The sequence below is a fragment of the Schistocerca serialis genome, chromosome 2 (assembly GCF_023864345.2).
Source record: "Schistocerca serialis cubense isolate TAMUIC-IGC-003099 chromosome 2, iqSchSeri2.2, whole genome shotgun sequence".
Taxonomy (NCBI): domain Eukaryota; kingdom Metazoa; phylum Arthropoda; class Insecta; order Orthoptera; family Acrididae; genus Schistocerca; species Schistocerca serialis.
Window position 1 is genome coordinate 436499231 of NC_064639.1, and position 18041 is coordinate 436517271.

The 18041-nt window shown below is 40.6% G+C and overlaps 1 protein-coding gene across 1 annotated transcript; it reads right to left on the bottom strand.

The window, feature by feature from the left end:
* Window positions 1-241: 241 nt before the first annotated feature.
* LOC126457301 (glyceraldehyde-3-phosphate dehydrogenase) lies at window positions 242-9850 on the bottom strand. Its single transcript, XM_050093484.1, has 9 exons — window positions 9672-9850; window positions 6774-6970; window positions 5970-6051; window positions 5764-5887; window positions 5532-5647; window positions 4878-5132; window positions 4616-4776; window positions 809-1003; window positions 242-610 (listed from the first exon to the last, which is right to left on the bottom strand). Exons 3-9 carry the CDS (start codon window positions 6045-6047, stop codon window positions 541-543), a joined length of 999 nt encoding a protein of 332 aa, XP_049949441.1. The 5' UTR covers window positions 6048-6051; window positions 6774-6970; window positions 9672-9850; the 3' UTR covers window positions 242-540.
* Window positions 9851-18041: the final 8191 nt, after the last annotated feature.

An 18041-nucleotide genomic window follows, 5' to 3' on the forward strand; every position in this document is an offset into this window, starting at 1 on the left:
GTCTGTCTAGCTGTGGCTGGTGAACGACATAGAATTGGTAATAAAGGTAATAAGTATTTCTTTCAAACAAAATTAATCACTTTCAGCTCTATAATAGAGAAAGGCAAAACATGACAGTAACTGCTCCCTCCATATAGTCTGAACAGAATTTTCATCATCACATATTGCATTAACAAGTCATGTCCAATACTTTTCGTAACATCAAAATAAGGAGAATGGGAAACTGTCAGCAAAGAGAATATCAACAGCAATATCACCGGCATTTATTCAACTTCAGAACTGAAGACTCATGACTAGGTTCAATGAGTATGTTTACAATTTAACAAAGCTTTTGATTATATTAATTCTAAATCAATATTTTTCATCTTTCTATCAAATTCCTAGAGCCTAGCCATTAAGCAGAAACACTGCCATGAATCAGTCACAATTATGGAATAACACCACTGATCACTGCAATACTGATCTGACACATTCAGTTTTGTGGGGGGTCATAGGACTGCTGATCACACCAACATTATGAGCTGTAGCACATGGAACAATTTAGTCCTTTGACTGCATGAACTTTATCAGGTCCACAACACGGTTTGAGTAACCAAATTCATTGTCATACCTGAAATCAAAGAAATAATGCTAGAATGATACACAGACAAGCATTAGTGTTCTGGTATTCTTATAACAAAGGAAACCACACCATTAGCCAAAAGATGGTTGTAACTAACTTACTCACCACCAGTTTCTAAAACTGAATACTTTTACAGATTTAGGTACTAAACCAAATAAATCATTACCAAAACTGCATTGTACTTACCAAGAAACAAGCTTAACAAAGTTATTGTTGAGTGGGATGCCTGCCTTAGCATCAAAGATTGAAGAATGGCAATCACCAATGAAATCTGAAGAGACAACATCATCCTCAGTATATGCCAAGATTCCTTTCAAAGGACCTTCAGCAGCTTCCTTCACCTTGGCCTTGATATCATCGTAGCTGGCACCCTTGCCCAACCTAAATAAATAAATCATTAGTTTACAGCTTGTACTGGAAAAGCTAACTTGCAATACTTCATCCTCAAGCAGCTTTATCTTTTATGGTTGTAAGTAAATATGCCAATCATTTACCAGCTTTTCTTTTTTGTTAAAAATGTAGTTGTGATTCCTACCCACCACATTCTACACATTAAACTTTTCTATGAAAGAGGAGTTGCGAATGGGAAACCATAGAGAGTTTTTTCACTAGTTCAAGAAAGGATTATTCCAAAAACTAGCAAGTTTTTTTGAAAATATGCAAAATTTATCAACTTACTGATTTGTCTCTCCAAGATTTGCAATGATTTCAAGTGCAAATCCAGATGAACTAAGCTGCACTTTATCCAGTTTAATTTCTTGTCAGGATCGACACATATTTTGAAGTTTTCATCCTACTTATTCAACACACACTACTACTAATTGGTGAGATATATATATATCTCAACAACAATGCTAGTATCACCTGCAGAAAGAATAACTTTTGCGTACGAGGGAAGTTTGAAAAGTTTCGGAACAGAATAGAAAAAAAAATAATATTTACATCACTGAAATTTTATTTTTCAATGTAGTCTCCTTGTAGATTAATGCACTTGGTCCAGCAATGTTCCAGTGCCTTTATCCCATCTTGAAAATTAGTTTCCTCCAGGCCTGCAAAATAGTTGTCAACGCTGGCTTCAATTCTTCGTTTTAAGTGAATCTTTGTCCATCAAGAAAAATTTTCAGTTTTGGGAAGAGATGGAAGTCTGATGGAGCCATATCAGGTGGGTGACAGCATGGTACACATGCACATGATCTTGATGGAAGATGACTTCCATGCCAAACATGGCCCATTTTTTGCATATCTTTTGTTGCCATTTGTCCAGGAGGTTATCATAGTATTCTCCAGTAATTGTTGACTTAGTGGGGAGATAATCTACAAACAGAATCCCCTTCGCATCTGAGAACACAGATGCAATGACCTTATCACCAAAGGAATTCTTTGCTTTCTTTGGTGGCAGAGAATCAGCAGGTTTCCACTGCTTTGACTTTTGTCTCAATTTCATCTGTGGTCACAAGCCAGTGCAAAAAAATCTTTCATTTCTCCTAAAACAGGCCACACATTGTTCCAATATGCCCATTCTCACGTGTTTATGATCCAGCATCAAGAGTCTTAGCACTCATCTTGCAGATAATTTATTCATTTCTAATTCTTCAGTTAAACTGTGATACACCCTTCCAGGCGACATCTGGCAAGCATGAGCAATTTCATGCTCTTTCAATCAGAAATCCTCCATGACCATTTTGTGCACTTTTGCAATGATTTCTGGAGTAGTGTAATTTTGGTGAGCCACTGCACGGATCACCTAAGCTCATTCTGGAAATTGCCACAAGTGTCCTTTGCCTTCATACCTTTTGCTCAAATCTATATTTTCAATCTTCACAAATCACTTTGCGGGAACAATAGAGTGACATTACCGCCACAGCTCTCTTCCAACAGCACTGACGTGGCACGTGTTTACAGGCAACAGTCCAACGACTATCATGTTAACAACTCGTGCTAGTGCTGACCTTTCGTGGTGATTCTGAGAACTTTTCAAACCACCCTCGTACAATAGATGGGAGAATGTCATATACTTTATGAACATCAGAGGATGTAAGGTCAAATCTTTGTGAATCTAAACGTTATTGATAGGCCTTGTTGACCGAAAGCTCACTTTGACATCTTTTTGTTGTGCCTATCTGTGACCTGGCATCTCCACTATATAGCGAGTAGCAACTACCTTCCATAATATTGCTACATTTCATCGTGGATTTTCCATTGTGTTGGCACTTTTGTTATTTAATGTTTTGTTTACTTGATGAGAACATTTAAATGGCATTCTCAGATGAGCAACTCTTCAGGAATTCAAACTGATTTACTGAGAATTATTATTGCTGCACACATGAGAATATTGTAGAATATGTAACTTCAAAAATTTGGGTACATGTCAGTACTGAAATGGTTCAGTAGTTAACATTGATCAGTTTTCTTAAAGAAAAGTTTAATAATAGCATATTTCAATGTATCTGGAAAAAATGCTGTGAGTTAATGATGCATTACATATTTCAGAAAAGACGGTGCTTATTACATAGGAACAAGCATTTAGTATTCTGATGGAAACACCAAATTCAGATGAGCTCTTATTTTTGACAGAACACAATTTTTTAATTTACAAGGATAAGTTAGTGAGACTACCATACAGTTTCATTTTATGAAAATTTCTTTAACAGTGCTTTGATTTCTCTTTAACTACTCATCCCTATATTTTCTAAAACATCCAAGGAATGATTATTAAATATGTCTTACCTGTGACACTATTTAAAGCTCTACCATTTAAATTAATGATATCTTGTGTGGTTGAATGTCTTCTTATTTCACTATATTCAAAACAACTTTAAATCTGTTTTGTATATAGATTTCTGACACATGCACATTCACAAGCACACATTTTTACACACAGATCTCAAAATTTATTAGATCCAATGTTTGAGTGTGTTGTATCTACAAAAACACAAACACCCTTTCCTCATACTAGTTCTACATGAATAAGATGCTAGAGTGCAAAATAAAAGTTCAAATAAAAGGTATGACATTGCAGGAACCAAACCTGTTTAAATTTGCACGTGCCACTTTGAGAAACAGTGAGCATCTAGGCAATGGAAGCACATATCACCTACCCCTGAAAAATTCAAAGCTGTGTCTTCAGCAGGCACAGTGATGCTCACTGTTTTCTGAAGTCAGAATCATGTGAGTAAAGAAACATCCTGTGCATCCATCATACATTGTGCACCTGTCACCCTGCAACTTCCAACACAGTTGAGGAACAGGGGATCCTTCAGCTCTTGAAACCAGTGGGATAGTTGTGCTCAGGCCTCTGGTCATTACTTTTGAATGAAAATCAACTATGTCTACAGTGTTGCTTTGAAAATTTTCTTTTTAAGACCCGTACATTTAATTTCCCCAGCCTTTTGGTTATGTAGTGTTTAGACAGGTACAGGATATCATTTCAGAGATCTCTAAATATTTCTAACAGGCAAAAATCATCCTCCATCTCCCAATTGTGGAAACCTGCACAACACTCATTTGAGGTTTCATTTCAGCCGCCAGCAGCCTGCACAACTGACTTCACATGGCTAACAGCAGTGTTAACCCAGAGTTTCTACTCCTATTCCACCCAGTTACTCCCTAACATTGTAATTGCTGTCTAGCAAGGCTGTTCTCTGCTCCACATACTATGATCACCTTATCCTCTCGCCTTTTATATAGACTACACAGTTTCACAAGAGGCAATACAGATACCTCGAGGCCATGGAACTCGAGTAATGATTGGCATCATCATTATGCCTTTATATTTTCTGGTAATACCAAGGATTCTAATGCTAAAAATCATTAGTGTCTTGTGTTACGGGATTTTAGAGAACATTTCACATGTGGAATAACAGCTGACCAAATAAAACCTTCAACGTAACTGCACCTGTAATCCCCTTACATCTACCACTGGGTCAAATGAAGGTCACAGAGTAATGTTGACAGATGGTCATGGTCATGACTGTGTTTTAAGTAACCTCTTACCTGACCGTGAGGTCAACAACTGAAACATTTGGCACTGGGACTCTGAAAGCCATTCCAGTGAGTTTCCCATTCAACGAAGGAATGACTTTTCCAACAGCTTTTGCAGCTCCAGTTGATGCTGGAATAATGTTCTGGCCAGCACCACGTCCATCACGCCACAACTAAAAACAATATTTTGTTAAATTGTGTACCCCACACCTAATAATGAAATCTGCACCAGAAATATTTAGAATTATTACAACCACAGTTTGAACATATTTACCTTTCCAGATGGACCATCCACAGTCTTCTGTGTAGCAGTAACAGCATGCACTGTTGTCATCAGACCTTCAACAATTTCAAAATTGTCATGGATAACTTTTGCCAGTGGTGCCAGGCAATTTGTAGTGCAGGAAGCATTTGAAACAACCTTAGCACTTGGGTCATATGCTTCCAAATTTACACCAACAACATACATTGGGGCATCTGCACTTGGAGCAGAAATTACAACCTTCTTTGCACCTCCTTCCAAGTGAGCCTGTAAAAGGTTTCAACATTATACAGAAGAAAACTAAGGTATTAGTATGCAGCTCACAGTGACCTGATAACATCCTCTCACCAATTTAATATCAGTGCAAATTAGTTCTATACATCAAATGATTGAGGAAGTAACATTAGTAAAGTACAAAAATAGCTAACCTAGGCAATGGTGCCATGAAACTAAATACCACAGAGCCTTCAGACGAATCCTTTTAATTTGTTCTGTGAGAGGATATCTTATGATCAACAACCAAAGATGAATAATGTTTAGATGAAAACTGCATTAACTGAAGTTTAACTTATCAATCAGCACAATGCCATTGTGTAAATCTGTGGATAGTCAGTGTAACAATTAACCATGCAGTAATCCCGCAAACAAAACAGTTTGGTTAATTACCGAGGCCTTCTCAATTGTGGTGAAGACTCCAGTGGACTCTACAATATATTCAGCACCTGCTTTTCCCCAGGGAATATTCTTTGGGTCCCGTTCAGAGAACACTGCAATCTTGTGGCCTGTAATGAAATTTATACTTTGACATACATACAATATTACAACAGACTACTCTGCTACATGATCATCATCCTAAACCACTACATGACAGTATTTTACTATAACATGAGTTACTCACCATTAACAACAAGACTATCACCATCTGCCTTCACTTCGCCCTTGAACTTTCCATGGGTTGAATCGTATTTAAAGAGATAAACCATGTAATCTAGCCCAATGAATGGATCATTAACAGCCACGACCTGCAATTTATTTCAATTTTTTCTGTTTAAATAGGTTTGTCACAATAACAATTTCCCTCACACAATGGCTGTAACAACTCACCTGGGCACCCTTGTCAAGCGCTGCTCGCAGCACCAGACGTCCAATACGGCCAAAACCGTTGATACCGATCTTAGACATTTTTCTATGAAAACCAGAAAATAAAAATTACTTTAACGACTTTTATGCAGCCATAAACATACACAAAACTTTTACAGTATTTATAGATATGTAAATACATATAAAATATTATTGCTCAAAATACTATTAAAAGCATCGGTGAAGAAGCTGGTTGTGGGATAAGGTAACTGATTGACTGGGAAGTCTAGTGGTATTACTGGTACTGTAGAAACTCTTTTTTTTTTTTTTTTATCGCTCCCGCACGGCAGGGGGTCGCTATACGTTAGTGCATTGGATACTATTTATCACGCAAAAAGACTGAGTAAAGCTACAGAGACAGTTCAGAGCCAAGTTCCCCTGTTTCTTCTAACATTAAAACGAATGTTACCTATTATTTTGTTGTTCAAATCATTTACTGTAGCCACGTAGTACACCGCTTGTTCCGAACACGACATGTATCGAACACTGACAAAACTGAAGGTCATTGAAGGTCAAAGCCTCTTTAGACAGTAAATACAATTATGTTTTACATTTGTTTAACAACACACAGCACCGGTATTTTGGTGGAGGAAAACTTTACAATTTGGGAGGATGACGAAACTACTAGATGTCAGTTTCCTGCTGCCGGTACTGAACCAACGAACTACTTCTTTCCGATCCAATATTCCCGCATATTCGTGGGAGGAATAAGGTGATATTCACTTATAACAAAGAAGTTTCAGACGTGTTGGCCTTCAATTATCTTACCTGTTAACAATTAGAAGAACCGAACACTGACACTATACCTCTTCCTGCGAACTCCCGCTCTCGAATGAGTCAAGTCGTCAAGGGCGATCAGGGGCAAACGGCCGGCGCTGCGCGCAGTTATAGCTGCGCAGAAACCCGTGACGTCAGAGGGTGTGGTGTGTGAGCAATCGATCGCCGCGGGAGTTCAAAGAAATAGCCTGTGCGGGGACATTTTGTTATTGGCATTTGCGCGTAGTTGAAATCCACAGTCTTACAGCAGTAAATATAAAAAGTTCCTATAATACTTCATAGGCCAAACACTTTCAAACTTTATTCCCTTCTCTCGGAATAATTACCATTTACACAAGAAAATCTGATTTTCTGATGTCAGCCAGTTCTTAAGGAATACTGTCAGTTACATCTTACCGAAAACGTTTTAAAGAAGGCAGTGTGCAGTACAGAAGAATTTTAATTCTCGTTTAATATGCTGTCATTCATCTGCGAAGAACACGAAATAGTCACACGTCACCGTCTATGCCTACATTCGTTGAGGTAGTTAAAAAGTACTTGTTAAGCAATATTGGTTTATTCTATCCCGCATAGGATTACTCAGATAACACAGAGCAAGCAAGGGTTTGGTAAAAAAAACGTACCAGTAATAGTGATAACGATACTAAAACATCTATCATTTCGCATAACACTTTGATGCTGTCTTTTTTCCCTTTATATTCTTTCGTTTCTTATCTGGAAAACTTTACACCCAAAGCTAGGCAATGTATAATACCAACACCTTATTCTCCTTCTGATCTCAACATTTCTCTCCTTATAGAGGGATGCTGACTTAGTTTTTTCAGGGTAACAAATAGGAATTTGCGGTACCGTACACAAAATGGAAACCAAACATCGGCGCTATGATTCTGACGCTAGCTCATAGTGTGTGTAGTATCACAGAATGAAATAATGATTGTATAGTGTGAGCAGTGTGTGAAGTGACTAGGAGTGAGAAATGAATGAGCAGTTTAGTACTATCATTTTACAATATTGTTGTTGTTGTTGTGGTCTTCAGTCCTGAGACTGGTTTGATGCAGCTCTCCATGCTACTCTATCCTGTGCAAGCTTCTTCATCTCCCAGTACCTACTGAATCTGCTTAGTGTATTCATCTCTTGGTCTCCCTCTATGATTTTTACCCTCCACGCTGCCCTCCAATACTAAATTGGTGATCCCTTGATGCCTCAGAATATGTCCTACCAACTGATCCCTTCTTCTAGTCAAGGTGTGCCACAAACTCCTCTTCTCCGCAATTCTATTCAATACCTCCTCATTAGTTATGTGATCTACCCATCTAATCTTCAGCATTCTTCTGTAGCACCACATTTCGAAAGCTTCTATTCTCTTCTTGTCCAAACTATTTATCGTCCATGTTTCACTTCATACACTCCATACGAATACTTTCAGAAACGACTTCCTGATACTTAAATCTATACTCGATGTTAACAAATTTCTCTTCTTCAGAAACGCTTCCCTTGCCATTGCCAGTCTATATCTTATGTCCTCTCTACTTCGACCATCATCAGTTATTTTGCTCCCCAAATAGCAAAACTCCTTTACTACTTTAAGTGTCTCATTTCCTAATCTAATTCCCTCAGCATCACCCGACTTAATTCGACTACATTCCATTATCCTCGTTTTGCTTTTGTTGATGTTCATCTTATATCCTCCTTTCAAGACACTGTCCATTCCGTTCAACTACTCTTCCAAGTCCTTTGCTGTCTCTGACAGAATTACAATGTCATCGGCGAATCTCAAAGTTTTTATTTCTTTTCCATGGATTTTAATACCTACTCCGAATTTTTCTTTTGTTTCCTTTACTGCTTGCTCAATATACAGATTGAATAAGATCGGGTAGAGGCTACAGCACTGTCTCACTCCCTTCCCACCCACTGCTTCCTTTTCATGTCCCTCGACTGTTATAACTGCCATCTGGTTTCTGTACAAATTGTAGATAGCCTTTCGCTCCCTGTATTTACCCCTACCACCTTCAGAATTTGAGAGTATTCCAGTCAACATTGTCAAAAGCTTTCTCTAAGTCTACAAATGCCAGAAACGTAGGTTTGCGTTTCCTTAATGTATTTTCTAAGATAAGTCGTAGGGTCAGTATTGCCTCACAAATAACTTATTTGCGAAACAATATTGTAGATGAGGGATAAACCAAATGATGTAGCACTTTTTTAAACAGATTAGCCTTGCATTCGGGACGGCAGTAGCTCCTGTCTTTATTCGATCATCCTGATTTCGGTTTTCCGTGGTTCCCTAATTGTATCAGGCGAATGCCAGATGCTTCCTACTTCAAGGCAGCGGCCGATTATCTATCACACGCTTGTCAAACTAGACCTGTAAGTATGTAAAAGGCCTGTATAATACGAATTATGTTATTTTTGTTGTTCTTAAATTGTAATACCACGACATGTAAAATTCTTTGTAAACGTGGTCTACGGATGAAGAGAGCTACTAATACTGCTAATACTACTACCGGAATTACTAGTGTGTCTCTTTTATTTGAGAAATTGTTTAGGGCATTTGCTGACATTCGGCATCACACGTTGCCTTATTCTGAAAACTAATGGAATAGTGAGGCTGATACAGAGAATCTTTTATTATTGCAAGGAACGAGGGGATAAACATCCCTGACAAGAGGAAGAAGAACAGGAAGTGTACAACATGCTTCTCTGCAGTGTCTTACAAATATCGCGAACCTTGTGAAAGTATTTCTAACAAATCGAAAAGACGGCGGATTAAATACCTCGTCTGCAAAAGATTCTTAAACCAACCTTTGAAAATGATCAATCTCTTCGTTTTGTGTAGCCAGGGTAGGCACGAAAGAACTTTGGACTTGGCACATTTTCTATATAGTAACGCACCTGCTCCTGAATTCCAGGCTGTCGCCCTCATTTTCCTACAAGTCTCCGTGATGACGACATTAGTGAAAGATGTTGTCTGTCGCTAATATACTCTTCCATACTTCCTTTCCGGAAAAGAGAGAGATGAAGGACGGAGCTGGAACATTGCAAGCTGTTTCATCACCCGCGGCCTGAACACGCCTGCAACGTGTGCAGCGTCACGTTCTGACAGCCTGCCTGCTTACATGCACGGCCACCCCTCCCCTAGACCGATTTCACGCGCCGCTATCACGCTGACATTCTCAGAAGAAATAAGACTGTGCGTTAGTTACACGACTTGGTCGTTCTGTTCTATGAAGGATGTTATCCGCTCAAGGGCGCCCATGCAATAGTTTGTGTGTGTGTGGGAAAGGGGGGGGGGGTGACGGGGAGGTTGGGGCAGTCTTAGGTGTACGGAGTATTTTTAATATTTTGGAAGACGAATGCCGACTCCTAAGTTGCATTAAAGGTTCGAGGCTTGAGTCTGTTAAAAACCTACGATTCCCGGCGGGGTCAGGGATTTTCTCTGCCTCGTGATGACTGGGTGTTGTGTGATGTCCTTAGGTTAGTTAGGTTTAACTAGTTCTAAGTTCTAGGGATGACCATAGATGTTGAGTCCCATAGCGCTCAGAGCCATTTGAACCATTTTTTGAGAGCTAGGGGGCCAGGGAATGCGGGTGTAGCATTACATGGGTAATCGTCCGAGTAGCCCACGAATTCTTTAAGCAATAATCTTGTCAAGATGTCCATTAAAGTCAGATATACTTTGCGTCACGTGAGAGTAGGAGAGTCAAAACATGTGGTAACGCGTGACGTCATTTCAAGTCGAGATTTTTTTGTAGTGCAACCTTTGCTGAGCGATTGACACTGTATAAGAATCAATAGGTAATGAGGTTTTTTTTTATTTTGACGTAGCAGATCATAATGCTGCATTATTTGTGATTTTTTTTTCTTTGAAAATGATAGTAAGTTCTGTGCTGCTCAAGTACGCGGTCAAGTTGTAATCGAGTGCGGGTCCTCTTTAATTTTAAAGAATTGACCTAAAACTTATAATCCATAATCCGGAGCTGGTTTGGGAAACATTCTAGAGAGCCACGGCCAAACTTTGTTATAAACAGATCGCGAGCGGACTTTGAAATAATGGCGCGCAGTTTGAAATACGCGGGAGACCATCGCGCGTTATAGTCGCGTGAAGGATTAACTGATACTCCCCGTAATTTGTTGACACTAACTTGGTAATAATTATTAAAGAACTATTTGAGGTTATAGTAATCGTTCTTGGTGCTTACAGTAAATGAGGTTTGGTTTACTGTTTTAATACGACATATATTAATCACGGAATAGTCGATTGATTGATACGTTGCCTAGCAACCAATAAACAGATTGTAAAGGAATTACCGGAACGATAATTCCAATCATTGGTGACCACTACACGCACACCAGAAAACTAACTACTCTCGTTGTGAATGACATTAGGAACGGATGAGTTTTGTTTCAGCTCCTTGGGATCAGTAAACTTCATCCGAAGTTGGAACTTTATTATAAACTGTGTCGTATTCCCTCAATTTAGTAGCTCGATAAAAATTATAGTCTACACTACAATTTCCACCTTTTGAAAATGACAGCAGTTACCTTTTTAGAGAAATGTTTCAGCTTTAGTCATCAATCTTCACAAATCGGAGATTAGGTTGACGACACTCACGCTCAGCACCACGTCATCGTGATGAACCACATATGTGCCCCTTCTCCCTCCTTTTTGTTGAAAGCCCTGAGATATAGCCGCGGTACGACACTTGATGTGTGTGTATAAAGATCCAGCGCAAACTTTCAACTCTCGCCGTTGCATTGTCGCAATGCCCGTTGGGGCTGGAAATCATCATTTCTTTCCTATCTCTTTCGCAACCCGATTCCTTTCCATTCCTCTCCCCCTAGTTATTCATGCAGTTAATCTCAATTTAATTACTGCTGGGGACACCGTAAATGAGAGCTCTGTATCTTATTCGGAAAAATATACAGCAGGTCTTGGTGCTTAATATAACACGAATATCGATACAGCTGATGTAATTAACGGAATAGTGGCTTCCAAATTCCAGTGACAAAAGCTGATAAAGATCACTGACACAGCTTCCCATCTTGATATTTTGAAGTTCGGTTGCGAGATGCTTATCGAAACATCGGAGTAGCTTTGAGGATATTTGTGATAATTCCATTAAGTGCTGCATCTTGTCAACACAGTTTCACCGAATTAAAAATGAAAAACTACTTAAGGTCTATCACATGTGAAGCAGACTGCCAAATTCAGTTATCTTCTCAACAGCATACAACACTGCTACTAAATTTGACTTGAATGACATAATCAGGCGTTTGATTCGCTGAAAATCAATGGAAAATACGATTATATTAAAAACTTAATTCTTGGAAAGGATATATTCAAAATGGTTCAAATGGCTCTGAGCACTATGGGACTTAACAGCTGAGGTCATCAGTCCCCTAGAACTTAGAACTAATTAAACCTAACTAACCTAAGGACATCACACACATCCATGCCCGAGGCAGGATTCGAACCTGCGTCCGTAGCGGTCGCGCGGTTCTAGACTGAAACGTCTAGAACCGCTCGGCCACTCAGGCCGGCCAAAGGAAATATTGACTCAACACTTAGTTATAGACCTTTCTCTTTTATTTCGAATTAATAATATGTGAGGAGGAAATAAAATCTGTTCTTTAATATACATCGTACTAAAATCAGTGGCTGCGATGAACATTAAGACATAGATTTTTACTTTCTGTTTTACTAGAAAGTTTATGAAATTTGTAATTTATTTATTAGAATAATGTAGCTAATTTTTTGTGATCAATATATTTCATTTATGTTGTTCTTGTTGTTGTGGTCTTCAGTCTGAAGACTGGTTTGATGCAGCTCTCCATGCTACTCTATTCTGTGCAAGCCTCTTCATCTGCACATAACTACTGCAACCTACATCCTTCTAAATCTGCTTACTACATTCATCTCTTGAACTCTCTCTACGATTTTACCTCCCCCTCCCCCCCCCCCCACATCTCCCTCCAGTATTAAATTGGTGATCCCTTGATGTCTCAGAATGTGTCGCATCAGCCTATCGCTTCTTCTAGTACCGAGCGAGACGGCGCAATGGTTAACAGATTGGACTTGCATTTTGGAGAATGACGCTTCAAAGTCGCATCAGACCATCGACATTTAGGTTTCCCGTGATTTCCCTAAATCGTTCCACGCAAATTCCGCGATGGTTGCTTTGAAAAGGCACTGCCGATTTCCTTCTCTAACCTTGACACAATCCGAGCTTGTGCTCCGTCTCTAATGATATCGATGTCGACAGGACCTTACCTCAATCTTCCTTTCTTCTTATAGTCAGGTTGTGCCACAAATTTCTTTTCTCTCCAATTCTGTCTCATACCTTCTCATCTAATCTTCAGCATTCTTCTCTAGCATCACATTTCAAAAGCTTCTATTCCTTTCTTCTCTACACTGTTTATCGTCCATGTTTCACTTCCACACAAGATTACATTACACACAAATACTTCCATAAAAGACTTCCCAGGACTGAAATCTTTATTCTCTGCTAATAAATTTCTCTTCTTCACAAACGCTTTTCTTACCATGGTCAGTCTGCATTTTATATCCTCTCTAAATCGGCCATCATCATTTATTTTGCTGCCCAAACAGCAAAACCTATCTCCTACTTTAAGTGTCTCGTTTCCTAATCTGATTCCCTCAGCATCACCTGGTTTAATTCGACTACATTCCATTATCCTTGTTTTGCTGGTGTTGATGTTCATCTCATACTCACCTTTCAAGACACTGTCCATTCCGTTCAACTGCTCTTCCAAGTCCTTTGCTATCTCTGACAAATTACAATGTAAGCAGCGAACCCGAAAGTTTTTATTTCTTCTCCCTGAACTTTAATTCCTTCTCCAGATTTTTCTTTGGTTTCCTTTACTGCTTGTTCAACGTACTGGTTGAATAACACCGGGGATAGGCTTCAACCCTGTCTCATTCCCTTTTCAACCACTGCTTCCTTTTTAAGCCTATCGAGTCTTATACTTCAGTCTTATTTTACCCTTGCTACCTTCAGAATTTCAAATTGAGTATTCCAGTCAACACTGTCAAAAATTTTATCGAAGTCTAAAAATGCTATAAACGTAGGTTGCCTGTCCTTCACTTATCTTCTAACACAAGTCGTAGGGTCAATATTGCCTCGCGTGTGTCTACATTTGTCCGAAATCCAAACTGATCTTCTCCGAGGTAGGCTTCTAGCAATTTTTCCATTCTTCGCGTAAGTATTTCGCAACCGTGACTTACTAAACGGATAGGTCGATAGTATTCACGCTTGTCAGCACCAGCTTTCTTTTGGATTGGAATTAACTACGTCCTTCAGGTTTCCATTTATATGGTTCATTTAACTAGTATTTTTCAGTAACGCTTCATTTTTATTATACCTAGCTTACAAATTACAAAATTTCCAAGTGTGTATAGAAATACTCTCAGAGAGATACATTTTGTAGATTTTTCTTGGTCGGAGGGGGTGGTGGGGTTGGGGTGTGTGTGCAGGCCTTGGCAGTTCTCACAAGGGCGCAGCATAACCTCGTTACGACTCTGGATGTGGTTACGCCGAACAGAGTTTGCGAGGCTCTTGAGAAGCGAATACAAGGGCGACAAAGGAAGAAGGAAGAGAGTTTAGACAGCCGAAGAGAAAAGAAGGAAACGACGACGACGGAGCAAGAAAGAGAAAGGAGAGGGGAGGTCACACGGCACACAAGTCAGGACACGACAGGAAGATAATAATATTTGTTGTTCGTTTTTGACAGGTGTATACATGAGATGCTAAATAGTATTTTATGCAATAATGAACGGGGTAGGTCTCTGACAGAACACGCTGAGCTAGCGTGCCGGCAGCCACCTCGACCATACGTACACGCTTTCTGTCAGACCTTAATTCCCGCCGGCCAGAGTAGTCGAGCGGTTCTAGGCGCTGCCGTCTGGAACAGCGCGGCCGCTACGGTCGCAGGTTCGAATCCTGCCTCGGGCATGGATGTGTGTGATGTCCTTAGGTTAGTTAGGTTTAAGTAGTTCTAAGTTCTAGGGGACTCATGACCACAGCAGTTAAGTCCCATAGTGCTCAGAGCCATTTCCGACCTAATTCCCGCTCGCCGCACCGCGACGTCCCCCAATTAACCCCTACTCGCATATTAGACTCATGTAGGAGTTCGGGCGTCAGTTGTGCATCCGCACTGAAACTTTCTCATCAAACAGCCTTCGCGTCCGCAGGAATTATAGATATGAGAGATGTCTGTTGTGTTGAACACGTCCGACAGAACAGATACCACTCATATATATAATGATATTACATGGTTCGTTATATGTGAGTTCTGTTTCCCTGTTCACTTACTATTATATAATATACTTTCAAGCGGCCGTAGTGGCCATGCGGTTCTAGGCGCTGCAGTCTGGAACCGCGAGACCGCTACGGTCGCGGGTTCGAATCCTGCCTCGGGCATGGATGTGTGTGATGTCCTTAGGTTACTTAGAAGTAGTTAAACCTAAGTAGGGGACTAATGACCTGAGAAGTTGAGTCCCATAGTGCTCAGAGCCACTTTCAAGCGCTCTAGCTACGACAGTTTCACTCCAGTCCTTAGCAGGCAAAAAACTGGCTAAAATCGGAAGCCTGTGGTCAAACAGCGTATTTGCTCCAGCAGCCGCTCGCCAATACCGTAGCTAGTACCACAAGAACTCCATTGTTTACCATAAGTTAACTGAATTAGAATTATAGTAATAACTTCAGCTAGCTGCTAACAGGCGTTGATATATATCAATGGGGACAGGTGAAAATGTGGGCCCCGACCGGGACTCGAACCCCGGGATCTCCTGCTTACATGGCAGACCCTCTATTTTATTTATTTATTTATTTTTGCATCTGCTCGGGGCGAACGTCGTAAGACATCCGTTTAAGTTCATTGTTGATCGCCTCTGACCGAACACGCTGAGCTACCGTGCCGGCTAAAATTAAGCGGTGTCGGATTTCGAATCCAGTACCGAGGACGTTTTGATGACTAATCATCCATCTGAGCCACAGAGAGCACAGAGGATAGCGCGACTGCAGGGACTATCTCGCGCACGCACACGCGATACCCACACTCTCACCTTTGATGTCCACACACTACGTTCGCAGTGTCCCACCCTATGTAAGCAGGAGATCCCGGGTTCGAGTCCCGGTCGGAGCACACATTTTCACCTGTCCCTGTTGATATATATCAACGCCTGTTAGCAGCTGAAGGTATTAATGTAATTCTAATTTCGTTCTAGACGACTGCAGGTCAACAATGGTGTCTGTTCTTTCGGACATGTCCGAAAGATCAGACACCATATCCATACAGGGTGTTACAAAAAGGTACGGCCAAACTTTCAGGAAACATTCCTCACACACAAAGAACACATAACATATTTTCTTTCTTTGTGTGTGAGGAATGTTTCCTGAAAGTTTGGCCGTACCTTTTTGTAACACCCTGTACTAGTATATAAGTTAACTACGTTGGCGACAGCTGTGTGAATCAAGGACATTGTTGACAGAATACCCCTTGTGACGCCTATCCTTTATAATGTCACTTGGGGGACGTCCATTAATTACGTGAGCTCAAAATGGGGGTTGATGGGTCCGGGAAAATCTCGTTTAAAGGTAGGGGTGGCGGAATGAAAATCTCACGTCAACTTTTTTATTTCTGAGAATATACATTATTACAACGGGCAGTATTAAAGTGCCCACCAGTCTTTATGGCCTCTCGGAACTGAACTGAATGCTTTACACGTTTGTATACCTGGGATTTCTCGATCTGAAACAAGAGCCTCACAAGTGTCAGATTTCATCCAGGGAGATCTCTGCCGCGCCAGCCGAAATCACTACGCTTCTGTCGATGAGTAAGTCGTGATGTTCTGCAACGCATATAAAGCCTATGTTATTGTGTTCAACATGAGTTTGTATCAAAACTTTTACAATGCTTACGTTAAATGGGATGCTAACAAGTCAAAGCACACGTGCGAGCAAAAAGTCTTGTATGTTTGTGGAAGGAAGCTAAGCTGAAGTTCACCAAAAAGAATTCTGTTACTGATCATACAAGTGAAGACGTTGAAAGACTACTGACAAGAACACCCTCAGTGATGGTATAAATCAAGTGACTGAAAAGCTACGTTATAATACGGTTCAAAGAAAAGTACAAATTATGTTGTCTTTCATCTGCAAAGTAAGAAAATGTTCAAAGACATATCGTTGTATGAGGGTCATTCATAATTAAAGAGACAAATTGGTCTCGGCGAAAAACTGTCAGTAGGGCAAGTTTGGTACTTTTATGGCCTTAAGTTGGCATCACTGGGATGAGCCTTGATTCAAATGGCTCTAAGCACTATGGGACTTAACTGCCGAGGTCACCGAGCGAGGTGGCGCAGTGGTTAGGCACTGGACTCGCATTCGGGAGGACGACGGTTCAATCCCGCGTCCGGCCATCCTGATTTAGGTTTTCCGTGATTTCCCTAAATCACTCCAGGCAAATGGCGGGATGGTTCCTCTGAAAGGGCACGGCCGACTTCCCTTCCCATCCTTCCCTAATCCGATGAGGCCGATGACCACGCTGTCTGGTCTCCTTCCCCAAACCAACCAACCAACCAACTGCTGAGGTCATCAGTCCCCTAGACTTAGAACTGCTTATACCTAATTAACGTAAGGACATCACACATATCCATGCCCGAGGCAGGATTCGATCCTGCGACCGTAGCAGCAGCGTGGTTCCGGACTGAAGCGCCTAGAAGCGCTCGGTCACAGCGGCCGGCTGACCCTTGATCAGCTGATGTATCAACATTGTTTTGTTTTAACCTCAAAAATACATTTCAAGATGGCGACTCCGCTTGAAATGCTCACATTAGTTGAACAACGTTCTGTTATTCGTTTTTTACTTGCCGAAGGCCATAATCCGGTGAATACATACTGTAGAATGTCTAAAGTTTATGGTGAATGTTGTATGAATCGTGCAAATTTTTACAAGTGGGTAGATCAGTTCCGAAACGGTCGCGACTCACCGTTCTGGCCGACCAGTTGCAGTTTCAGCTCCCTCATTTCAAAATCGAACTGATGACATTATTCGTGCTGACCGCTGTGTGACTGTGGAAATGATAGTTGATAAGGTTCAAGTTAGTACTGGTACAGTTCATAACATTATCTGTAACAAGCTGAAGTACTGCACGTCACGTGCGAGATGGGTCCCAAAGGAGTTGACGCAGCTACACATGGACACAAGGTTGAGAGAGTGCACAGAGCTAAAGGAACGTTATGA

Excerpts from the sequence above, each read along its gene's own strand:
- LOC126457301 (XM_050093484.1), bottom strand. The coding sequence starts at position 6,047 with ATGTCTAAGATCGGTATCAACGGTTTTGGCCGTATTGGACGTCTGGTG. Across the intron at positions 5,648-5,763 it reads TGATAGTCTTGTTGTTAATG|GCCACAAGATTGCAGTGTTC; the intron begins GTGAGTAACTCA and ends ATTTCATTACAG. Across the intron at positions 5,133-5,531 it reads CCACAATTGAGAAGGCCTCG|GCTCACTTGGAAGGAGGTGC; the intron begins GTAATTAACCAA and ends AACCTTTTACAG.